This window comes from Pan troglodytes, chromosome 4 (genome assembly GCF_028858775.2).
Source record: "Pan troglodytes isolate AG18354 chromosome 4, NHGRI_mPanTro3-v2.0_pri, whole genome shotgun sequence".
NCBI lineage: Eukaryota > Metazoa > Chordata > Mammalia > Primates > Hominidae > Pan > Pan troglodytes.
The window spans coordinates 140,922,769-140,948,327 of NC_072402.2; the positions used below are offsets into that span (position 1 = coordinate 140,922,769).

Genomic DNA, 25,559 nt, shown 5'->3' on the forward strand with positions numbered 1-25,559 from the left:
GATTTCACAGAGTTGTGAAGGTGCTTGTGTCATTTGTGGAAATAAGTCAAAGGGCTAACACAACCAATTAAAATCCACAAGCCACATTTCAGTGAGTAATTTCAACCTTTCCTCTCCAAACTTTTGATTAGCTACCCGTCAAGGAACAAAATGAACAAATTGAAGGTTTCAGTTCGTTTTTTTCATTGCCTTCCCTCTGGGGCTTTTTCTTTGAGTATCGTAATGCCCAAATTCCACGAAAGGAGAAAGGGCAAGCCCAGGCAGCAAACCTCAGAGGAACCGCATTCTGCTGGTAATCGCATGCCGTCTCCCAAGAGGTGTATCTGTATTCACCTCCATCGGCTATCACCTTCTTCATGCAGTACTTCAGATCTCCAGTGGCACACAGCCCATCTAGTTAAAAATGCAAACAGGAAATTATTTTCTCACCGAATGGCCTTTGTGGCCCAGAAGAAAAAAAAATGGTCATTTCTGCTGAGACATAACCTGAAAAACACTCCCACAAGAGTGGAAGCTGAAGGCTCGCTATAAGCTAGCCCTGCCTCAGAACAAGGCTGGTGATAGCATGTGGGTGTGGGAACTCATGTGCGTGGGCTCAGGGCATTTGTCGCCAATGTACATGATCGAAGAAGCTTCTATCACCTGAAAAGCAGTTGTTCTGCAGGGCAAAGCTTGTTTATACTCCGAGGAATTACAGAACAGACGTTTACTTGGACGTGGAGGTTTGGTCTGGAGGAATGTGACATGGCCCTGACAGCACATCCCTGGGTTTCGGTGCTCCTCTGCTCTGCCCAGCTTTCCGTCATCTGGCCTCCCATGACCTCCTGTGCTCCCATTGTGGTTTCCCTGTGTGCTGACAAGTTTTCTGGTTGTTATGTCTTGCAGCCCCCCGAATCCAAGCCCAACTTCACCCCTCTCGCCATCTTGGCCCATGTTCTCGGCGCCATCCAGCCCTATGCCCACCTCATCCACGTCCAGCGACTCATCCCCCATCAGGTCTGTTGCAGGGTTTGTTTGGTTTTCTGTTGCTGCCGTTGTTCTCTCATTGGCTTGGTCCTCTCTTCATGCAGTGTTCAGCCTCCTCGTCAACTTTGTTCCCTGCCATCCAAACCTGCACTTGCTTTTTGACAGGCCAGAAGAAGCGGTACATGAAGACTCCAGGTAAAATCTCGGATGATGACCAATCTGTTCCCGTTTATCCAAAGCTGGCCAGGGACAACAGGGGGCTGCCCCTGCTCTCCTGTGGTTCCATCCTAAGAGACCAGAGCTAAAAGGGACCATTTGCATGAATCAGCATGGCATTTTTCACACCCTTTTCAACCCTGACTCAAGTTTCTGAATTAACCTCTCTGGTGCCTAGAGTTAGGGGAAGGAGCACCTCCTGAACCAGACTCTGGTTTTGATGGCTCTCTCAATTTCATGTGCTCTCTGCACTTTGGTGTAAGATAACATAAGAGGAAACAGTGTTGAGACATGTGCCAACCTTTTCTTTTCTCGTTTTTATCAGGCAGCATCAGGCAATATTTATTTGTGGGGTTGGGCCCCTGGCCCTAAGCACTGACACCCAGTCACTTAGACCAGATCCACTGGGGGAGAGACGTCGAACATAGAATAAAAGCTTGAGAGACGAAGCGATTTCTCTTAAATTGCTCATGGCTTATGCCTCATTGTCCCCCATATACTCCCGAAACCATCCATGCTCCCAGCCTGCTTCTGTCTCTGTGTGTCATGAAGCCTGAGCTGTCCTGGGAACAGGCACTACCTCTCTCTGAGGGAGAGCAGCTTGACCTAGTTCCTCTTCTCAGGGCCATGCTGTAGTTTTCCCTGCTTTTGTGACTTCCGCACTGAAGTTCTTTGCTCTTGTGCTCTTTGGGAAAAAAAAAGAGCTCTTTACAACCAGGAAAAGAACGAATAGGGATCCTGCAGAATTCCTTTGCTGTGGAGCTCCTAAACATGCTTCTCTCTCAAGCTTAGTCTCAGCTTTCAGACAACCAAATTGTAGAGCCCAGTTATAAGCATCAGAAGCGTTTTGGGCTTTGGGAGTATTTTCCCTTCTGTCTTTTTCTCCAAAGGGTGGATCCAGCAGAGAGGCTTAAATAATTTATGAAGCCGAGTTTCACTTTTAGAAGAAAAGAAAACCCCATGCTATTTATATATATACAGATACATATATTACTTTATTCCCCACTAGGCACTTACACATCTATCATTTCATTCTATGCTCGTGTGAGAATGAGAAGAGAAATGGCCTGAACCCTATTGTGGAAAAAGAAAACCAAAGCACAGGGAGGTGACTTGGACACAATGCCATGACCAAATGAGAGCCAATCCAGAATTCAGGACTTCTCCCCCTCAGCTCAGCACTCTTTCCTCCAAACACGTGGGTAACCCCAACTTTGAGTTTCCGTGCAGCTCCCAGCCCAGAGCCTGACTTGCTCTTTTAGGTTTTATACAGCTTTCTACCTGGCTTTGTCCTGGATGATGGGAAGGAGATTTTCAGTAATTCTTTTTTTTCTCACTCTATAAATAAGGGAAATTTTCAGATCATGTCTTCCTGACATTCTAGTGATTTCCTAATCATTTCTTGGACATCTTCTGGGCACTTTGGGAGACATCAACTTTCTAAGATACCAGAAATAGCATAGATTATTCTCATTAGATCATGAGGACCTGAAACAGAGGAAACTAAGTGACCACAGACAAGTCAGCTTCCAAAATGCCTCACTTACTCATTAGAGAAACTTGGGCTTTAGGAAAATGTAATCCCTTCATTTTTATCAAAATGGAGTAAAAATCTTCAAAATATTGGCCCTTTGGACAAAATGGGTTAAGAGACTCAAGAGAGTGAAATCACTCAGCTAAAATCCTAAAATGTCCTCTCTGCCTTGATGGTACTCACTTTTTTGTGACTCTGAGATTTGGGGCCCTGTTTCTTGTCAAGTATCTCTACCTCTTCACTCGTTTTCATCTCCCCAAATATTTCCAGACTGTTTTTCCTTCCTACTTCTTCCTACCTCCCAAAGTATTTCCAGATTGACAGAGGGCAATGGCAATAGAATCTGCCATTCTATTGCCATCTTGTGTGTCTGGGGTCACAGTTACTCAGTACCTCCTCCCCTGGCCATTGTTAGAATAGCACTATTTGGACACCCTTTAGGAAGCTGCCCTCTTGAAATAGTCAAGGCAGGCCGGGCACAGTGGTTCACAGCTGTAATCCCAGCACTTTGGGAGGCCAAGGTGGGGAGATCACCCGAGGTTAGGAGTTCAAGACCAGCCTGGACAACGTGGCAAAACCCCATCTCTACTAAAAATACAAAAATTAGCCAGGCATGGTGGTGGGCGCCAGTAATCCCAGCTACTCAGGAGGCTGAGGCAGGAGGATTGCTTGAACCTGGGAGGCAAAGGTTGCAGTGAGCCAAGATCGTGCCATTGCATTCCAGTCTGGGTGACAGAGCTAGACTCCATCTCAAAAAAAAAAAAAATAGTCAAGGCAGAGTTGGACTAAATGTGTGTGCCCAGATGAGCACAGATAGCAACACTGCTGAGGAGCTAGCCCATCAGAGGAACAGAGAGGGCCGAAACCTGTACACTGTAGTGTATAGCAAAGAGGTGGTGGTATACACCCGTTATTCAGGTCCACTGGGGCCTCCCTCAAATCCACTTCCAGAGCATGAAGCTTCAGATTTCCTTCCCTGAGCAAAGCCTTTATAAGTAAATATTGAATTAGATCTAATCAGTGGTCCCATGAACTTCTGAATGATGTCTCCTCTGGAAATTGCTTACTGTCTGAATTAGTCTGTTTTCATGCTGCTGATAAAAACATACCCGAGACTGGGAAGAAAAAGACGTTTAACGGACTTACAGTTCCACGTGGCTGGGGAGGCCTCACAATCCTGGCAGAAGGCAAGGAGGAGGAAGTCACGTCTTTCATGGATGGCGGCAGGCTAAAAGAGAGTTTGTGCAGGGAAACTCCCGTTTTTTAAAATCATCAGATCTCGTGAGACCCATTCAGTATTATGAGAACAGTACAGGAAAGACCGTCCCCAATGATTCAGTCATCTCCCACCGAGTCTCTCCCACAACACGGGAATGATGGGAGCTACAAGATGAGATTCAGGTGGGGACACAGAGCCAAACCATATCACTGTCCCCTCTTCAAACCATTTATAGACCTTGTTTGTTCAAAGTCAGGAATGAAGATGCCTTTTGCAGCACAGTAGAGAAAGGGTGCTGGAGACACATTCCCTCCGTATTTCCCTTTTCTTTCACTTGCTCACCCCTCCCCCAAAAAAGCCCATAGCCCCAAACCCATAACTTGCATTTGCCCAGGGGTCCCTGGAAATTATGCCTAAATGATCAACCCCTTTCCACCTGCCAGTCTAGCTGGTCCCACCTCCCTGTAGTGCCATATGATGGTCATCATTTTGCAAGGTTTGCAAGGGCATTTGAGGGAAACTCCTGTGAGTGCTTTCCAGGCCTTGTGCCATGCTCAGAGGCGAAAATTAAAAGGGAACTAGCAGGAGGATCCAAACTTGTTCATGCCCTTAAAGGCCCAGCTGAGGTCTGAAGGGCACTGTGACAGGAGCAGCCGAAAACTACCCCAGGCCCTCTGTATCCAGTTTTGAGATGCACTGTGGAGAATAGGAAGCCAAAGAACCAATGATGCCTGGTGGAGATTTTTTATTTTTTATTTTTTATCAGAGCCAAAGCCTACAAATACAATCTCTCTGCCAACAGGATTTGTCTGTTTTGGTAGGAACCCTACCTAAAGCAAACTGCTTAAGACCTTTCAGAAGGAGTTATGGGACACTTGACTTGTTGGGCTGACAAGCTTTTAAGAAGATAAGACTTTTTGGATAGGGTTGCCAGATTTAGCAAATAAAATAAAAATACAGCAGACCCAGTTAAATTTGGATGGTAGATAAACGACAAAAATTTTTTCATATATGTATGTCCCATGCAATATTTGGGACATAACGTATACTAAAGAAATATTTATTGTTTATTCTGCCATCCAAATCTAACTAGGTGTCCTGTATTTTATCTGGCAACCCTACCCATTCCTATTCCTTGGGCAACAGGAATGGCCCCCTTTAAAAGCACCTCTTCTGTCATTTCTCCCATTTTTGTGCCTATCCTAAGGCAGTAGAGGGAGATCTCAAGGGAAAAGCCCTCCCATAGACTGTCGGTTGCCTATCAACTTGAGGAAAAAACAAGGCCCTTTCTTGGCCTGCTTATTTATTTATTTATTTACTTACTTACTTTTTTTTTTTTTTTTTGAGCCAGAGTCTCATTTGACTAGAGTGCAGTGGTGCAATCTCAGCTCACTGCGGCTTCCACCTCCTGGGCTCAAGCGATCCTCCTGCCTCAGCCTCCCAAGTAACCTGGACTCCACACGTGTCCCATCATGCCTGGCTAATTTTTTTTATTTTTTTGTAGAGATGGAGGTCTCTACAGTCTGGTCTTAAATTCCTGGGCTCAAGCAATCCTTCCACCTCCCAAAGTGCTAGGATTACAGGCATGTGCCACAGTGCCTAGTTTGTTATTTTTTAACGTACTATGTTATTGCCACTTCATTATTCAATTTCACAAACCTAATATCAATGGAATGTTACTCCTTTTGAATGATAATCTTGGGCACCTGGACCACTCCCTTTTATTTCTGGCTGCCAAATACCCCTGCTGGTTTTCCAGCTTGCCCCTGTTTTGTCCCATTATCCTTGTTTAGTGAGGTTAATAAATAATGTTTGTGAAAATCCAGTCAGAGGAGCCTTTCCTCAGATGCTGTTTCCCTTACTTTTAGTCCCCCCTTCCCTGGTCTCTTTGCTTTTTACCCACCTGCTCTGCCCTGTCCTCAAGAGGCAGAAATACTGCCTCAAAACCTGGTCTCTGAGACCCTGGCTAATGTGAACTGGATTCTCCTTTCACCTTCAATGTCAATGTCATAACAGGCTCCATTTGCCTGTCAGTATAGTCTTTTATCTGTTTTAGCACTTTTCACAGCCAAGTCACTCCTCCTGTCTGCTTCCCAGCCTCTCAAAAAAAAAAAAAAAAAAAAAGCCTCTTATATTCCTCCCTGGAAAGTTGCACATAGGATGTTTGGTCCTTGCTGGCCAATACATAGACTTGGTTTCTTTGGCTCACAGACAGTGCCCCTTGTCCTGAACTTTATTCTGTCATCATAATTAGCCAGGAAGAGCTGTTTTCCTGTTGGAGCTGGTGAATACTAAGGACTCTTCTTTCCTTTGTTCCCAGGGGTCCCACTTCATTTTCTCCCACTTTCCCAATGTTTTCCCACCTGGCCATCATCTCTTGGCTCCTAGAAAACCAGAGGGAACAACAGTAAACTATGGCCCAGCAATAAATTCGAGATAACCATTTACTCTGATCACTCTGCACGATGGAGACCATGTGGCTCACAAAGCCTGAAATATTTACCACCCGGCCCTTTGCAGAAAAAGTTTGCCACCTTCTGCTCTAGAACAGTGGTTCTCAACCCTCACTGCACGTTGGAATTACTTGGAGAGCTTTTTTAAAATACTGATGCCTGGCCGGGCGCGGTGGCTCACGCCTGTAATCCCAGCACTTTGGGAGGCTGAGGCAGGCGGATCACGAGGTCAGGAGATTGAGACCATCCTGGCTAACACGGTGAAACCTTGTCTCTACTAAAAATACAATAAATTAGCCGGGCTTGGTAGCAGGCGCCTGTAGTCCCAGCTACTCGGGAGGCTGAGGCAGGAGAATGGCGTGAACCCAGGAGGCGGAGCTTGCAGTGAGCCGAGATCGCACCACTGCACTCCAGCCTGGGCGACAGAGCAAGACTCCGTCTAAACAAACAAGCAAAAACTACTGATGCCTGTATAATATCTGCACATCTGGGTAGAACCTAGACATCTGCATTTTCTAAATGCTCCCCAGGTGATTCGGATGCACAGTGAGAGTGATTGTAAACATTCAACGGACATGAGAAAAGCAAAAACAAACCAAAAAAAATGCCTCATGTCCCCTCTCCCTTCTTCCTCCTCCCCACACTCCCCATACAGGTGCACGTGTGTGCTCATGCACACACATGTGTAATTGCCCTCATGCACCTTGTCTATTCCCTCCCCTGGGGGTTGGAGAGCTCCAGCTCTGGAATCCTGTCTCACCAGCAAGACCCAGTCTAGTAAGAAATCAGGAACATCTGGGAGAGCTCATGTCCGCCCGTGGCCTGGAACTGAAACTTGGCTTTGCTGGAATTTCTTCTTTTTGACTCACTGAGCATTGCCAGCTTTCAACAGGTTCTGTCGGGAGTGTGTTCCCCAGAGCAGCTTGGAACTTCTTTCCTGCCCCTGCTTCCCTCCCTTCCCCCAAGGCACTCCCGCTCCAAAAATGGGGCCCAGCCTGCCCTCCTGCTGTTTGGCTGTTGTAACTCCCAGGTAAAGTTTTAACATGGCACAAGGTGACCCCACAAAAAGTGTAGTTTCTTGAAGCTTATGGCTTTTCTCTGAATATTTCTCATTTTTCTCCTGTGATCTTTGCAGCTTTCCCACCTCAGGTCTTGCCATCTGGCTGCCTTGCCAGGCACTTCCCACGAGAGGGGACTAGGTAGCTTACAGGGAAAGGGAAGAAGAGAGATGAAATGTCTGGGGCTTTCTAAGGGTTTTTTCAAAAATGTTAAATAAACTCCTGTTTTCACACAGCACACCGTTCCGGAAGGCAAAAGCCTTGTATGCCTGCAAAGCTGAACATGACTCAGAACTTTCGTTCACAGCAGGCACGGTCTTCGATAATGGTGAGTTTCTCATCCCCTCACAAAGATATGGGCGGGGGGCGGGGGCAAGGGGAGCACATAAATAACTGGCATTTTCAAAGCTCCTCCCTAGGGAAAATCTCAATACAATGGGTAAGAAAAAAAGTGTGTGTGCGTCTGTGTGTGTTGGTTTCTGTGTCTTTTCCCAAAATAAAATAGCAGCAGCAGGACTTCCGGAGACATTGTGAAGAGTGGACTAGTGTAATCAGCTCCATGTTGAGTTGTTACCACTGTAAATGAGATTGTGCCTGCAAAAGACCCAGCCCAGGACCTGGAAGTGGCTTTAAGAGATCATACACATCACATGTTTAAAATGGTGCTCAACACGTATTAAGCATTCACTAAGTTAATATTTTTATTATTAAAACCATCATCATCATTGTATCCATCTTCGAAAAAGGCCCTGATGCTCTCATAGTTCACAGTGACAGTTTTTCCTCACTTTTGTCTGGGCAGTGGGTGCTGCACCTGATTCCGTGGGTCCTGGCTGCATCTGTAAACACATTCCAGGCCAGAGCAGAGATGAGTTCCTGGGGACCAGCCCTTGACTGTAGTCATGTCCACAGGGGCTGCCATTGTGTGTGCCCAGCCCCTGCATTCAGCATAGCAGAGATATCCATCAGGTACAGGTAGACAAAAGGGGGAACAAGGCACAGAGCATGAGGGTCTCTCCCAGGTCACACTCAACCCTTGGCCTTCTGGGTCAGCAGGAGTGGGGGGGATTACCCCAGAACTGCATGTGGGCGTCTGAGTCTGCATTCCCTTTTATCGTTCTCAAAGCCTCAAGCACTGTCCTTAAACCTTTGCTCCATTAACTTTCATCTAGGCCCTTTATAAATCAAAATGCACAAACAGCCAGCCCAGCCACCTCTCCTGTCCACAGCTGGGGCTTGCAGGCCCCAGCAGACTGCAGGTGCAGTGGGTCTGCTGAAGGCTGTCCAAAGCCATTTCACTGGTGAGTGTCCCCCACACAGGCCCAGGCGGCGGAGTCCTGGCCCTGCTGTAACATGACACGGCCCTTGCAGAAGACAAACCAGAATGGGCTGCGTTGCTTGGGCTTCTGCCCCCTGCTTTGTCAGCAAGGAAGGGGCTTCTGCCTATAGAAGAGCAGGATTTGAGAGATTCCTACATTGACAGGTGAATCCAGGGCTTAAAGGTCTGTCCTCTAGGTCCCAATTCACTGCTCATATGGGCAAGAGATCATCATGTTTCTAACAACCATTCCCTCTGACAACACAAAGGACTCCTGATCTCAGGGGCAGAACTGTTTTAAACTATCAAAAGTTATGTATATGCTTCTGTCTTCTTTGTGATTCCTTTTGGTGAGTGCAGCCTTCTTCCATTTTTTAATGGTTTATTAAGATAGCCATACAACATACAATTTACCCATTTAAAATGTACAATCCAATGGTTTTTAGTATATTCAGAGTTGTGCAACCATTGCCACTATATAATTCCAGAATATTTTCATCACCCCCAAAAGAAACCCCATACCTTTTAGCAGTCATGGCCCACTTACCACAACCCATTTCCATCCAGCCCGAGGCAACCACTCTTCTACTTTGTCTCTCTAGATTTGCCTGCTCCGGACATTTCATACAAATGGAATTATACAGTATGTGATCTTTGAAACTGAATTCTTTAGTTTGCATAATGTTTTCAAGGTTCATCCACATTGTAGCATGTCAGAACCTTCTTCCTTTTTATGTGCGATGGTATGGATATAGCACATTTTATGTAAGCTTATTCATCAGTAGATGGGCACGTTGTTTCCTCTTTTTGGCTGCTTGAATAATGCTGCTGTGAACATGTATGTAGGTTTTTGTGAGGGCGTAGGTCTCCAGTTCTCTTGGGGATATACCTAGGAGTGGGATTGCAGGGTCATATTAATTCCGTGTTTAAGTGTTTGAGGAAATGCCGAACTGTTTCACAAAGAAGTTGCACCATTTTACCATTTTATGTTCCTACCTTCTTTCATTTTTAAGTCTTTCTGCAGTAGCTTCAATAGTTAAGCATAAAGGGGGAAAAAGGAAGAGAAGCCTGGGTGATTGTTAACTGCCAAGTCCTTTTTTTCCCCAGCAGAGTGTCCTTCAGCTTCCACAGCCATCTTCACTGCCACACCGAAGCTCCGGGCACCTCCACCTCTCACCTGGGCACTTCCACTGGCCGTCTGACACATCTTCTCACATCTGCTCTTGCCGCCATAACCCCCTCTTTACAGAGCAGCGAGAGTGATCTTTGAAAAACGGAAATGACATTAAAGCCCTTCAGTGGCCTCCCATTGCTCTGAGAATTACTTACAAGGCCCTGCAGGGCCCAGTTCCTGCCCCTCTGACCTCACGCCCTCACTTGACATACTACAGCCTCATAGGCCTTCTTCATGTTCTCAAGTAAGGTCGGCAAACTATGACCTGCCCGTCAAATCCAACCTGCCACCTGTCACCTAACAATTCTGTAACTGCTCCCGCATACAACATGGTAATCATCATAAATCCTATAGGTATTGTTGAGAGCAGGAGGAAAGTTTGGTTGAATGAGTGAGAGACCTTACCCAAGCCTTCCTGTGGTCTCTAGGAGTCATGGCAGAGTTCGCTGACACTGGTTTGTTTTTAACCAGCCTTGCCAGTGACCTTTCAAATTCCCTGAGGAGCAAAAGGCCAAATTGAACCTGAAAGAAAACACCTCTCAGTGTTGACTGAGTTGCAGTAGAAAATGGACCTGACAAAATGTTAGTACACTTTCTCGATTGGGTTAGCTCAAAATATGTTATTAGGTCTTTTTTCCAGAGGAAAATGCTTACACAGACCCTCTTCCTCCCCACTCCTTCACTTCTACAGGAGAAAATGAGGCATTACAGAACACTATTATTCTGTCAGGCGGTGGGTGGGGTGGGGGGTCGTTTTCCTTGTTCCATTTCTTGTTAGTTTACTGCTGGGGATATGAGGTAAAGGCTATTTAATTTGTATGCTGTGTAGTTGTCAGATTAAATCATCAAACCAATCAGAAAGTGCACGTGTGTGTGTGTATGTGTGTCTTTTTGTGTGTTTCAGGATTAAGAAGAATGAATAAGGAAGAGGAAAAGGGAGGGGCCCGTGGAGGGGAAAGTCTGTTGTTTCGTAATGATTAATCTTGAAGCCTTTGGATTCCAGGGGCCCCTACTGTGACTCTGGAGTGGCTGCTGCTGTCAGCTCATGGACTTTGTGCAGTGGGAAATGGATGTGCAATACCTAGAAATAATTCCAGTGTCATCCCTGGCCAATCTACTGGGAAACTGTCCATTTCAACAAGAGCACCTCAGACAGTAACTGGAAAGAGAAATAGCTCATATTCTCAGGAACGTTAGTCATCTTGAAGCAGCATGATTCGTGATACCTGGAAAATGCACATGGCAGTCACTAAAATTGGGTTCTAGGGATACTTTTAATAAGATTTGAGAGGAGCTGGATCCGTTCATTCCCATGGTACCTAACACAGTGCCACTACACAGCAGGCATGTCCCAAATTTCCTTTGCTGCTGGAGAACATCCTCATGGGGGAGCCCCCAAGCTGCCTAGGAAATGGGTTAACAGGAGGGCACTCAGGGATCTCCTTCAGCTTCTCCAGCCATCTTCGCTGCCATGCCCAAGCCCAGGCCACCTTCACCTCTTACCTGGGCACTTCCACTGGCTGCCTGACACATCTTGTCACTGGCTTCCACTCTTGCTCCCAGAACCCCTTCTTCACATAGCAGCAAGAGTCATCTTTGAAAATGAAAATCACATCATGTTATTTCCTGCTTAAAATCTATCAGTGGCCTCCCACTGCTCTGAGAATGACTTACAAGGCCCCTAGGGCCTAGTTCCTACCCCTCTGACCTCCTCTCACCCTCACTTGACATACTGCAGCTTTGCAGGCCTCTTTACGTTCTCAAGTAAGGTCAGCAAACTATGACCTGCCAGTCAAATCCAACCCACCACCTGTTTTTGTAAATAAAGCTTTACTGGAACACAGACACTCATGCCTTTGTGTCTGCGTGTTATCTGTGGCACTACAGTGGCAGAGTTAAGGAGAGAGACACTCTCACTATGAGGCCCTTTAAGAAATAGATGCACACCACTGTTGTAAAATCACACCCAGCTTTTTCCCGTCACAGGGCCGTTGTACTTGCACTACCCACTGCTCTAGTCTTTCTCTCTCCTTTTACCACTACCTAAAATTATGTGCTTGCTTATTGCTTGATTGTCCTGCCCAGCAAAATCTTGTCTGCTTGTTCTGTGCTATGTGCAAGGACCTAGCATGGTGTCTAGCACGTGGTAGGTGCTCAGTAAACCTTTGTTAAATGAGTGAATGTACTTTAATTACCCAGGGGTCTGCACCTCTTTTAGTTAAGACTTCTTTTGGGGACAGTCAGCCATTAGAGACCTTAGTCACACACTTGCTCCCTGTCCATGGTGAGTAAAGGAGGGCAGAAGACATGAGTTGTGTACACAGGGATGTATGGTGTACACGGGTAGAGCCGAGAGAAAGTGGTTGGCAGGAAGCACACCCGTGTCCCCAGCAGTTTATATTTAGTATATGCTGTTGAGCTGAAGAGCCACTCAGGCAGCTTGTGGCAACACCTTTTGTGTTTGTATAGCATGTTGGACACTGGTGCAGTTCAGCGTTGCACATTGGCGCCATTCAGCCCAACAAGCACTTAGCATCTTTGATGTTCAGAGCATTGGGCTAGGCAACAGCAGTAGTAGTTAAGACGACAGACTCTGGGATCAGATGTCCTGGTCTCTGATTCATTTTCATTGTCTACCAGCTATTAATATTTAATTTTGGCCAAGATGCTTAACTTTTCACAGCCACAGTTTTTCATCAGTAAAGTGAGGATAATAGCAGAACCAACTCCATAGTCATTCTGAACATGAAAGGAGGAAACTCAGGTGTGAAGTGCGTATTCGCAAAGGGTCTGCCACCTGGCATGTGCTCAACATGTTATCATCCTTATCAGCATGGGTCACACCCTCTGGTTAAATAGAGGCCTGATACAGTGGGAAGGGAGTTGGTCTCTGGAGTCAAACAAGCTGGGTTCAAATTTTGGTTCCAATATTATGACCATGCACAAATTATTTTACCTCTCTAAGCCTTAATTTTCTCATCTGCAAAATACAGATAATAATAATACAAGCTGGGATCCTGAGGATCAAATGAATCAATATGTCTAAAACTCCAAGCACACAGCAGCTTCATAACACATCTAAGTGTTAGCTTGTATCATTATAATTCACGAGGCAGAAGGGAGTTACTGAAGGTTGTGGAGCCAGGAAGTGCTATAATCCAAACCAAAACGCACTGAAAAACTAGATAGAGAAGCAAAGCTTAGCACGTTTGAACAGCATATAAATAGGACCCATGAATACTATGTGGAATGTACGATGAGCATTTTAGGTGTCTGGAGGAGGAGGGAGCAGGTAGAAGGGGTTCCATGGTAGTATTTACAAAGGAAGTGGGGCTTCAGCTAAGCCTTAACATGGAAACAGAAGACAGCAGAAAGAAAGGGGGCACTGGTGCTGCCTCCCTCCTCTATTAGTAAATGACAATTTGCATTTTATCTCAGAGGCATTTGGGCACAGAAAAGTTATAGCTCCTAACTTCCTGTGAGCTAGTGAAAATACAGGTTCCTGGGTCCCATTCCCAGAGATTCTGCTTTAATTGATTTGCCATGGGGCCCAGGAATGTGCAGTTTGAATAAGCATCCTGAGGGTTCCGAAGCACATGGTCTGGCACGTGCTTTAGTATAAATCCTGGCTTGAAGCCTCAGTGAGTCAGCAGTCCAACCCAAAGGCTGTGTTATCTCCTGCCATCTCGTGTGACCTACCTTTTGGCCTCCAGTTTGGAGGGCCTCTCTTGTCCCCTCTAATTCTTCCCTTAGCCCTCAAATTGCATTGTAAATGTTTTCACCCCAGTACCTGTGCTATGGGTGAACAGCTAGCCAGGAAAAGGAGAAAGGTCTGAAGGAGATGGACTCAGTGCATCCAGTAGAGTAATAACTCAACTTGGAGCTTTGCTGTAAAGCGGGAGGGCCTGGTTTTTGTTTTTTTGTTTTCAGTCTGGCTGCTTTATTCTTTCTACGTTTTTATTTTGGAGAATGGGTTTGATTTGTTAATTTTATTCTAAACATTTGATTTTTCCTGAAGCTTAGGTGGGTGGTAAGGGCCATCTGGTTTTACTAGGTCGCTACTAGGAGGGGGTCTTGCTGAGCAGTCCCGATCCAGGGTCTCCTACTGACTAGCCTGTACTGAGCATTTGCTCTGTGCCTGGCTCTGTGCCGAGTGCTTTATCCACACCAGCTCCTTTCATATTTGCAAGAACCCAGTAAAGGGAAGAGAGTCTTGTTGTCACCAGTATGAAGTGCAGAAACTGAAGTGATCTTGGAAGCTTTGGTTGGATGGATGGGCAGAGGGCAGGGGTATATGGGTGTTCTTTAAGAGTGGCATGGGAGAGCTTTGGTCATTGGAGAGGCCAGGTTGCTTTTAAGTTGTGTCTTCTTCCAAGGCACTTCTCTCCCAGACTGTCTCTTGTGTGGGTTGTCATGAACCCAAAGTATCCTTGCTGTTTATTCCTGAAGCTTAGTGATCTGAAATTGGCCAACTGTGGAGGCCAACTAATAGATGTTTAACCTTGTCTTTTCCTAAGGAGGCACTCAAGGTGTACCCAAAGTTGACTGACACTGATCTTCTGGAAGCCTCAAGGCCGATTCTTTTGCTGCCTCCCATTTGCCTCCTTTGGTTTCTGTTCTTGCATCTTTCCCTACAAACTGAAACTAGAATTCTGTAGCAGTGTCGGAGCGGAAATGCTTTTCTAAAACAAGCTCAGGAAGTCATTTAATTAGCCCAGGAAGGGAATAGGGGAAAATCTATTCTCTCCAAATAATCTTGGAAAATTGGAGTTTTCCTAACACATTAAATGTCCTGCCTCACTGCAGAGTGATCTGTATATCTTCAGTTGACAAGCATGAACATCCCCCACCTCTTAGTCCCATGATTCCTTCTCTCTTCCTTCCTGCTATTGACTACTTTGCAGACTCAGCTGGATTTTAGATAATCTTTATAATATCACAATGGTTTCCATGGAGATGGATCATGATGTCACCAAAGTAGATATATATTCTTTGGATACTGAAAAATCAAAGGGCAATAGAGGGAGGAAGAGAAGAATTTTCAAACTGGTATATAGAGGAGGGGGAAATCTAGAGAACAGGAAAGAAAACTAAGAAAGGGTGTGAGTGAAACAGAGAAATGGCTATTCAAAGGCTATTCAAAATGACAACAACCAAAAAAAAAAAAAAAAAAAAAACCCAGAAAATTTGCAAGGAAATTAGAAGCAGGGGGTAAGGATTTGAAGGAAAGTAAGATGATGACGAGAAGTTGGATTGATTGATTGAGACAGGGTCTTGCTCTGTCGCCCAGGCTGGAGTGCAGTGGTGCAATCACGGCTCACTGCAGCCTCGACCTGCTGAGCCCAAGCGATCCTGCCGCTTCGGCACTCCCCCTCCTCCAAGTAGCTGGGACTACAGACACGCTCCATCAAACCTAGGTAGTTTTTGTATATTTTGTAGAGACAAGGTTTTGCCATGTTGCCCAGGCTGTTCTTAAACTCCTGGGCTAAAGCAATTCACCTGCCTCAGCCTCCCAAGGTACTGGCATTACAGGCGTGAACCACCAGGCCCAGCCTCTAGAAGCTGGATATCTTTAAAGAGTAGTTCTTAGCAGTCTTCCATGGGCACTGCACTGAGTACATAGTTGATACTGGGCAGGTGGATGGGTGGATGGATGGAAGGAAGGAAGGAAGGAAGGCAGGCAGGCAGGAAGGAAGGATGGAAGGATGGAAGGATGGATACATGTATGGATGGGCCAGGACAACTGTTGCCCTCTAACAAGAGTAGGAATCTGTCACTTCTTTGTAGTTTAAACCAGGAGCTTCAGAAAATCCGTGAAACCCCTAAAATTGTACACAAAATTTTGTATGTCTGTGTCTGTTTCCTTTTTCATTGTAAAGAAAGTTCAGGACAGCTTTCATCAGAAGGCTTATATTCCACAAAAGGTTCAGAACCTTTGGTTTAAACTTCTAGAATGATGTAACTTAATAAGTGATTGTACTCATTGTCCAAGCTTCCTTCATACACACACACACACACACACACACACACACACCCCACACACACACATCTGCTGCCTGCTCTATCTGTAATGCCATCTCTTCTCGCTTTCTCTCCCCTTCCTGTACAGTTCACCCATCTCAGGAGCCTGGCTGGTTGGAGGGGACTCTGAACGGAAAGACTGGCCTCATCCCTGAGAATTACGTGGAGTTCCTCTAACCGTGGGCCCCAGCAGAACTGCTGAGCTTTACATGGTATCCATGACAACTGCTGATTCCAGTGTTGAGGCCATTTCTCTTTGCCACTGAGAAATGCAGCGTGACTGACTCTGTTGCTACCTGTCAACATGAATGTTTCTGTGAGCTCTGGTGTCACTCATCTCCATGATCATCTCAGCCAACATGCATCAGTACTGCAAGAAAAGAAGTCAATCAGCAGAGGAGACCATTTGATAACTAAGAGGAAGACTTGCAAAGCCGTTTTCTCATGAGTACCCTGAATAGGGGCACTCATTTTGTTTCAACGGTCCAAACGCCCAACCTTCAGAAAGAGGAAGTCAGATAGAAATAGTCCCTGAGAGCACACTGTGTAGCTAAGCCTGCTGGGGCTGGGTGAAGAAATTGGCGCTGAGATCCAGGCTGGATCCATTGCTTTTGTTTACAATAGGCACTCTCTCTACCCCACCTCTCAGTACTTGAGACTTAAAGTGCTACAGGCAGCTGGATCTGTTTGCATGCAGGATGAAGAGGGTTAAAACACTGTTTATATAAGATCCAATCTCTCACCATCTCTAAAGCAGCCGTTGGCCTGTCATCAACGAGATACAATCCAGTCTTCTCATGCACGGGAACACACACACCCTGCGTTTCTCCCTCCCAGGCTAGGAACCTCTCTGCCACCAAGGACTGCCATCCATCGCCTAGTAACCACGGCAACCCAACCTACTCTAAAACCAAACCAAAAAAATAAAATAACACATCCTCTTTGCATGACACATTTTTTTCTCTCCCCTTTTTGGTACACTTCTTTTGAATGGTTTTCTAACAACTTGAAGCACAGGATCAAGGAATTAGGGTGGTCTACTTGAGGCAGATGGGATAGTAGCTGGGAACTGTTCCCTTTCTGATGAATTTCAGCAGCATCGGGATATATTTGGAGCACACCCTAGTAACCTCTTGAGATTAAATTACATAGTCTTAATATTTCTGTTCCTCCATGCAACTGATGTTTGTTTTTTAAAGGGTAAGATGCTGCCTCCCAATGGGTGATGCCATCTGACTGGTTTCCCCATGTCCTCCCATTCACCCATCTCTGCTCCCACCCTTGCCTGCCTCTAACCCACCACTGGCCAGCCCCCTTGCCCTACTCTGGGCTGCTGAACACTGGCGCTGTGGTGGTTTTCAAGGTTAATTCCTAGGCTAACCGTATGGCCTATAGTTTAAAAGGACATCTATGTTCACTGCCACTCTGAAAAAGGGAATTCTTTCTCAGTCTTTCAAGGCTTGAGACTAATATAGGCCATTGTGATTCAGGAAGAAACCCAAGGTTGGAGGGTGGGATGAGTACCCTCTGAAAAAGGGAATTTGCTGGTGAAAAGAGGCTGGATCTTGTGGAAGACTGTCTTGGATGGGGAAGTACTACCTGGAGATTTCAAATTCACTTGGCCTGCAAACAACAGAGTTATCCGTATCTTCCACATGTGAATGTCATTGCAAGGGTGACTCTAGACAAACTACAAACCGATGGACCGTCAAGCTCCCCAGGAGCCCCTTGGATGGCAGCGTTGCTTCAGAGTGTTTCCTGTTTCTGGAATTCCTTGTTAGGGAACTTTAAAGAAGAAAAGAAAAACTTGAATTGTGTTGAATTACTGTATCTTTTACTTTTTTTTTTTTTTTGAAAAGATAAACTTGTAAATAGAGTGATTTGAAATACTATATGGCAAAGTTTTATATTTGATATTCTTTAAGCTAGTTGCTCACACACTTAGGCTTCGAATGCTGAAGAAGTATGTTTAAGAGGGAGAGAGGGGAGGCAAAGCTAAAGAGAGTCAAGGTCACTGTCCCCCCTTCGGCCTGAAGGAAAGAGAAGACATTTCTATGGCCTTGCTCTCTGCTGTCCTGTTGGTGGGCACGACACATCAGTGGTGTTCAGTCTTTATGTGTTTTTAAGCATCCCTTGGGCTTTGGATTTGGAGATGGGAAGAGCATCTCCAGGCAATGAGTTTTTCAAAGAATGCCTACTTAGTAGTAAGATGAAGCTCAGGATTTAAATAAGTGGGGTCAGGCATTCGAGTTTTTGTCTTTCTTCTCAGGTGTATTTCTTGGTACCCCCAAGATATCAGGCCAGAAAGAGATGAGTCAGTTGCTGTGCTCTTTACTTCTTTTTCTCCACATCTTCTGAGGCTTTAGAAATGTGGACAAGCTAGTTTTCAAATTTTGTGTGCGTCTGTAAGTTCTTAAAGAACCAGCTTCTTAGAATGTTCAGTTCTCAATGTGGTGCTGCTTTCCCTTCTCCTAAACATTTTAAAACTCTTCCCTTTCACCTCCAATTCCCGTGATCCCAAAAGAAGAGGAAGACTCCAGGAGGGGTATAGATTGTGCCATCATAGCTTTACAGGTGGTTTTAAAGTTAACAGGGGTTTGTCATGGTGATTCACTACTCAGTTTATCAGCTCAAGGATTATACAGCTCTTTTCCAGGAACTCACCCAGGAGCAAGCGAGACACTACCATTGAATCAGGGAATAAGAATTAAGAATGGACAGGACCAAGACAGAACTCAAGAAAGCCATTGGGGAAAACTCGAGAAGAAAGGGAGTATACTAGTAGGTTAGATCTGTGAACTTGAGGACAAGAAGACCTTGGGAAATGGGGGCCTCAGGGGATGTGCATTCACATACTATTGTGCTTCCCAAAGAGAGACCAACATCATGTTTTTAACACATTTGATGAGGTTTTTTATTTGTGTTTTTGTTTGTTTTTTGAGATGGAGTCTCACTCTGTGGCCCAGGCTGGAGTGCAGTGGCGCAATCTTGGCTCACTGCAACCTCCACCTCCCAGGTTCAAGTGATTCTCCTGTCTCAGCCTCCCAAGTAGCTGGGACTACAGGCATGAGCCATCACACCCAGCTAGTTTTTTGTATTTTTAGTAAAGATGGGGTTTTGCCATGTTTGCCAGGCTGATCTCGAACTCCTGACCTCAAGTGATCTGCCCACTTCAGACCCCCAAAGTGCTGGGATTCCAGGTGTGAGCTGCTGCGGCCGACCACATTTGATGTTTGAAGTTGTGATCTGTCCCATCATAAACTTACCTGGAGCTCATGTGGAGGAACAGAAGGCCAAGATCCTTGCTTTGGGGGTGCCTCACGAAGCATCCCTGTAGACACTTGGCCCCAGCTTCACTGCTTGGAAGCATGTCCCTCCCTCTTGAGTTGGCTCTGATTTGAAACCGGGAGAAACAGAGCTGCTGCCAATGGGATCTTTTAGGTAACTCCCTCCCCAGCTTCCGTGTGTCTGTGCAGTGCCCATGAGCTGCTGCCAATGGGATCTTTCAGGTACCCCCTCCCCAGCTTCCCTGTGGCTGTGCGGTGCCCTTGACAGATGGCTGCTCTGTTTCCCTTTGCCCAGCCAGGCTCCCCTCCTTCCTATTAGCTACAAAACTGGATAAACTTCAGAATATGAGCCAATGAGTAGGAAGGAACTTGAAGACTAAAGATTTTACTCTCTCCCCTATCCATGCCCCCTACCTCTGACTCTCTCTGTGTGAACAGGAAACTTTAGGGTAGATGAGGAGAATGAATTGGTTATCAGAGTGGAAGACCATGGCCCAGGATCCCTGAGCTTTCCCAGTAGCCTCCAGTTTCCTTTGTAAGACCCAGGGATCATTTAGCCATAGCCTGAATCTTTTAGGGGTATTAAGGTCAGCCTCTCACTCTTCCTTCAGGTTACTAACAAAATTTCGTAGCTAAAGAATGCCATGGCCAGGTGCAGTGGCTCACGCCTATAATCCCAGCACTTTGGGAGGCCGAGGCGGGCGGATCACGAGGTCAGGAGATTGAGACCATCCTGGCTACGACGGTGAAACCCCGTCTTTACTAAAAATACAAAAAATTAGCCGGGCGTGGTGGCGGGCGCCTGTAGTCCCAGCTACTCTGGAGGCTGAGGCAGGAGAATGGCATGAACCCAGGAGGCAGAGATTGCAGTGAGCCAAGATCACGCCACTGCACTCCAGCCTGGGTGACAGAGCCAGACTCCGTCTCAAAGGAAAAAAAAAAAAAAAGAATGCCATGCCAGGAGAAGACAGCTGGTTTCAAATCCCTGCCCCCAGGCAAGTAAAACCCTGACTTGCTCAAGACAGAAGATCTTTTCTCCTGTTTTTCAAAATAAACATATATAGGGATGGACCCTGTGCATTGTGGCCTGCCTTGGTGTCCTAGAATTGGAGCCAGTCTTTAGCTTAATGTCTGAAGTATTTATACGGCCAATATGTGTTTTCTTATGTCAGACCAAACTGTCTTTTTGAATATCAGTTCATTTCCTCTCACCGAGTGCTTTTCGGTGAGAGGCAAAGAGAGAGAATGAACAGTCAAGTATTGACAGACTGGCATTAGCAGGACAGAGTCATACTAGTGACAAGGGCATCCCAAGGCACTTGCCCAGAGCTACAGAGTTGTGTGTGCCATACCTGCGGCTCAAAGGGAAGGCCTTCTAGCCCCTGAGTTTCTATCACCTGAAAATGGCAACTGCTGTCTCAGTAAAAGCTCTGTCTTGCTTACAGAGGCTCCAAAAGCATTCACAGTTGAGGGGGAGAAAGAAAGAAGAAGCCAAAGATAACCTGATCCCTGCCTGTCTGTTGGCACCTGTCATCCTCTGGCTTCTGCTCCCAAAAGCAAGTCTGGATGGCTGAGTTTTGTGGACATGGCACTCCCGGAGACAGCAGTGGCCACCATGGCACCCAGAGTTTGCCCAAGTACTGAATGTTTTGTGAGCAACCATGTTCCCCAAGTAGGTAGCCAGCACTGCAGAAACCAAACAGCCTCTTAGCTACCTGACTTTAAAAGGAATGACCTAGGTGTTCTGCCAAAGGAGTTATCTGTCATCTCTGGCAAACTTGACAATCATCACTTACCTCAACAACCCTGCCCCACATCCCTTTATAAAGTCAGCAGGATGTCCTCTCACCCAGCCTGTGCTGGTGTCTAACAAATTTATCTTGTCACGTTCAAATGTGTTTGGCAGCCACACCGATCGGCTGGGTGCTGAACCGCCTCTCTGTAATTGTAGCATCAAAATGACAACAGCAGCAGAGCAGCGAATCTTGCACAGCCCCACAGCATGCCTGAGACAAGACTCCAACAAGTAATAATTAACTTTTTTTCTCCTGCCGCCTACAGTACCTGTCTAACTAAAGAGCTTCCCAAAGTGGAGGGAAAGGCCATAGAATCCAGGTGTCATTCAGAGCCAGTCCTTGCTGAAATGTGGTCTTCCAGTGGAAGCACCTGTATTATTGAGAGGAAAAAGTGTTGGATGCAAAGTAACACCAGGACTAGAGAGAAAGAGAAAGGTGAACCATCCTAAGGAGCTTTGGATACTTTTTTAGAAGGATAAATATTGTGTTTACTGAGGAGAAAAAAAAAAAAGCGATCACAGAAAAATTTCACAGCTAATATTTTTACAAAAGTTGTGCCAGACATTACAGAGTGAAAACGCCTCTCAAGGTGGAATGCTTTAGAGAGCAAAGCATAGATCTAGACCCTTGTGTGGGTATGACATGACATGACATGTCCATGTCAAAATTCACTTTAGTCAGAACCAGAGTATTGATAAACAAAATGTCAGTTACCTGGAGCAGTCCTGGAGAGGTTAAGACATTCTATACTGTTCTACATCAACCATGTCTACAAAGTTGTCCAGACACCTAAAAGCAGCTTTCTTGGTTATCCAGATGCCAGAATCAACCTTGTATCTGACAATGCACATCTGTTGGTTCTAAAGTATATTTATGTGTGTGTGTATGTGTGTGTATACAGCACATATTTACATCTATGAAGACACAGACACTTATAGAGACCCACATGAGCTGGCACTTTCTGAGCCTTTACAGCCTTTAAGACTCGGAGGTCGAGAATTAGAGACACAAGAGAGGCTCTGGATGGCCTATTAAAATGATTAAAGATGTAAATTCAGTGCCATGTTAAAACTGTTCGTATTTATCAAACAATTACTGTCTACAGCTACATTTTTTGTTAACTTACTTAAAGTCATGTCGCAAAAAAGATCAAACCCATGAATGCTTAGTAGCTAAGGCTAGTGTTCAAAAGCACTCTAAAAGACATTTTGTCCACATTTTGGAAAAGAAAATATTTGCATGTTTAATTCATAATTTAGGCTATCTTTGAGTATACTGTAAAGTGCTGTGTGATATAATATCAATAAAGTACTTATTAAATGGCACTTTAATGTTTTCTTTTAAAATAACGCACTGTTCTAAACTTCAGTATTGACTATTGACTCGTGCATAGAATCCAATGCTGTAATTAGAAAGTAATCTGTGACTAGAATAGACCTTTGTCCCTGTTAGTAGCCCTGTTGCCATGTTCAGGCTTTTAAAAAATGCTTTTGTGTCACAAAATATATCTATAAAGAAAACAAAATTTCTGTTCAGAGGCCTCTGAAACTTGGCTTTCTTACATGTGGTTGGTTTATGTGACAATCCCTATGAAATGAGTGGACGTATGGTTTTTGAATTAAATGACTTTTCCATTTGGTGGTATTTTCTTGAGTTTCTGATAGAGTTTGACTCAATACATGCTTTAATATGGCTTCAAATAAGCATATATAGACGATGATCAAAGGTCACAAGTCTCGGCTCCTGCAGTTTTTGGTGACAACCACCGTGCTTATTTCTGATGAGCTCTGAGAAGCTTTGCTTTCCATTTAGGAAGAGGTCAGATGCTAGGAAACTTGAGAATTTGCTCCTCAGGCATATTAAACAATTGAGCCCAAAGAGTCATAGTCCACTTCACATTTCTAACGTTCTTCTCTTAGAATACATATTGTTTTATTCTTCCTAAATTTGACTTTCTAATCACCTATTTTCTGAAACCTCATGAACGCAAGGATGGAATCATCAGAGCCAGAACACAGGCAATGCCCCCAGCACAGCTGGTTTGTAAGTCTGCTGTTTAGAGCTTGTTGCATGCTGTCCCAGGCCAAGCCAGATCACTGAGTCTTCGCATTCATCATGTCCCTTCCAGATACATTCTGAGTGGCAGCCTGGGACCCAGGCTTCCAGTGAGCTCCCAGCTTCTGCCACAAGCACAGAGGACTCCCTGATGTGCTCAGTGGAGGGGGCATGGGGAAGCCAGCGCTCTGGGGACTGAGGGTGAGGCTTCTGGCTTCAGATGCTTGCCCTGGGAGAGGAGGAAGGGATGTGAAGCTCCCTTGGTCCTGGTTCTAAGGGGAGGGGGGCTATTTAAATGCGTGGGTCACATGTGAGCTGTCTGCTTGTCCTCATTTGCCACTTAGGGCACTCGTTTACCCCTGTGAACAGCACAGGCTGGCAGCAGCTGCTGCCCTCACTGAGTTGACAGCCTCCTCTGGAAAACTCCCCCAGCACCCAAAACCTCCCACATGTGTGGGTCATCCTGTAACTAGGCGAGGCTTTCTGAGTATGGTGTACATCTATGTCTGATCCTTCGTGGAGAGAATGAAATACGTGGTGTGTATTTTATCTTTGTCCTTGGCCTTTCCAATAGATTTCCCAATCACTTCAACTTTCATGCCTTCCTAGCAGAAGGTTTTAATTTTGTTTTGCTTTTAACAGCCACTCAGAGCAGAGCGCAAACTGTCACGTCCTGTGGTTTTGCTTGGTGTTTTTCACTCAGTTCTGACTGCATGATTAGTCCTAAGAGCACCTGGGTTAGAAGTGGATTTGATTGACAGTTGAAATTAGGTAAATGTTAGAGAGTGAGTGTGATGAGAGATTTTCTCAGACCCCAAACACGCTTGCTCATGAGAATTAAGTCATGGCTCTAATTTCTTATTTTCTCAGTTCTTTCTCAACCTCCACTCAGATACCACACTTCTCTCCTACCTGAATGTGTCAGTGTCATTGGCTTGCCCTGCTTTTAATAGCACCAAGCTAAGCTGCCACTAATTAACTATGCGGGGTTAGTCAGTATTGGCTGACTGCAGCCTGCACAGCAGCCAAGGGAGGCTCTAACCTCCATGGTAACTGCTCGGGGTGGGTGAGGTTTGTCACATGGAGGAGCTTTGCATAACCATCCGCAGGGAAGGGGCATGCCCATGCCGGGATGCATCCTTCAGAAAGCCACCCTGCGGTACCCAGTCAACATCAGACAGTGAGGACCAAAGCCAGAAGGTTTTAATTTGAAATGATTAACACGGAGACCCTCTGTATCCCACAGCACTTAGCAACTCGTGTCGCACTGTAAATCTGTCACGTCTCTTACGTCATTGGCTCCATGAAGCCTGCTGCAACTTCCTATTAGCTGAAAGCCAGGTAGCTTTGATGCCTTCCCCAGGCCAACCAGCAAATTAGTAAAAACGTGAGTCCATGGGTTCTTTCTTTAGGTGCCAAATCACATCTTACCCTCCAGGTCTTGTGCCCACCGTAAACTTGAAATATTTGTTCTGACACTGTGGCTGGATGTCCTTTTGGGATTTGTGGGTGGGGGTAGATTATTGGAAAGAATTATTAACTGTTTTTCTACCTTTTCTGAATCTTCATGACAAAGAAATGGAGTAGTCATGCTTGCCTCACCTGTGATGAGCAAGTTGAAATTATGGCCGTAGAGGATGGCCATCTTTCTGTTACACCTTTTCTCCTATCACACCATTTTTCTCCCTCATGTACTTTCTACCTATAATTAATTCATGATTTGTCATCAAATGTTTGAGGCCCATCTTGCTCTTAATAAACAGCTCAGTTAGGACAGAGACCAGGTCTTGTTCATCTCTGCCCAGTACCCAGCCCAGGGCTGGCACGCAGCAGGTGCTCATAGCCCCTGGGTGGGCTGACCAAGGGGAAAAAAAAGTGGGAAAAGCACTGCACTAGAAGGCAGTTCCTCCTCCCTGTTTTACTCTACAGTTATAGTTGGAAGAAAGAAATTGCATGTTATTACACTTGGGTACTTGAACACAGGGTAACTTTGTGACCCTTGGCAAAACGCACCGTTTGCTCACACACTGGGATTGGAGCTTGCGGGAGGAAGACCTCCCACCCTCCACTCAGGCACACACAGCCACATTCTTTCCCAGCCTCCTTGGCTGGTGCTGGGCACAAGAAACCATCTGGAGAAGCAGCTGACCAAGAGCCAGAGACCCTGTGCTGTCATCTGGGTTACTTAGGGGTTGTTTCATGAACCTTATGTGAAAAGGGCCTGCCTTCAAGCAAAACCACATCAGAATCACCCCCAAACATAAAAGAAGTATTCCTTTGTAAAGTCCCTTCACGGAAATTCCACGCTGTCCCACAGGAGTTTGGTCTGATATGTAACACTCTCACTGAGGGAATTCTTTGGGTCTGACTGAAGTTTCCCATGTGGCAGCTTAAGTCCATTTCCGTTCTGTTTTTCCTTACAGTGGGGAGTAACTGGCCATGGCCCATTGAGAGCAATCACC

At 45.6% G+C, this 25,559-nt stretch overlaps 1 protein-coding gene and 1 long non-coding RNA gene across 28 annotated transcripts in view; one reads left to right on the plus strand and one right to left on the minus strand.

Annotated features, from left to right (window-relative positions):
- ARHGAP26 (Rho GTPase activating protein 26) overlaps positions 1–22,686 on the plus strand; it is a 458,375-nt gene extending 435,689 nt beyond the window's left edge. For 4 of the 27 annotated variants that reach the window (XM_016953982.2, XM_009449864.4, XM_054685250.2 and 1 more), the window contains 3 exons: positions 886–1,161; positions 7,683–7,774; positions 9,872–10,073. In XM_016953982.2, the coding sequence (XP_016809471.1) occupies positions 886–1,161; positions 7,683–7,774; positions 9,872–9,966 (463 nt within the window). In that variant the 3' untranslated portion in view covers positions 9,967–10,073. Of the gene's footprint in view, positions 1–885; positions 1,162–2,191; positions 2,381–7,682; positions 7,775–9,871; positions 10,074–16,047 lie in introns of those variants that run through there. The other 23 variants (XM_054685253.2, XM_518009.9, XM_009449869.4 and 20 more) reach the window with 20 other exon arrangements.
- LOC129144109 (uncharacterized) lies at positions 8,166–12,087 on the minus strand. Its single transcript, XR_010157351.1, has 3 exons — positions 11,442–12,087; positions 9,761–10,028; positions 8,166–9,653 (listed from the first exon to the last, which is right to left on the minus strand). It is a non-coding gene; the product is annotated as an uncharacterized LOC129144109 (long non-coding RNA).
- Positions 22,687–25,559: the final 2,873 nt, after the last annotated feature.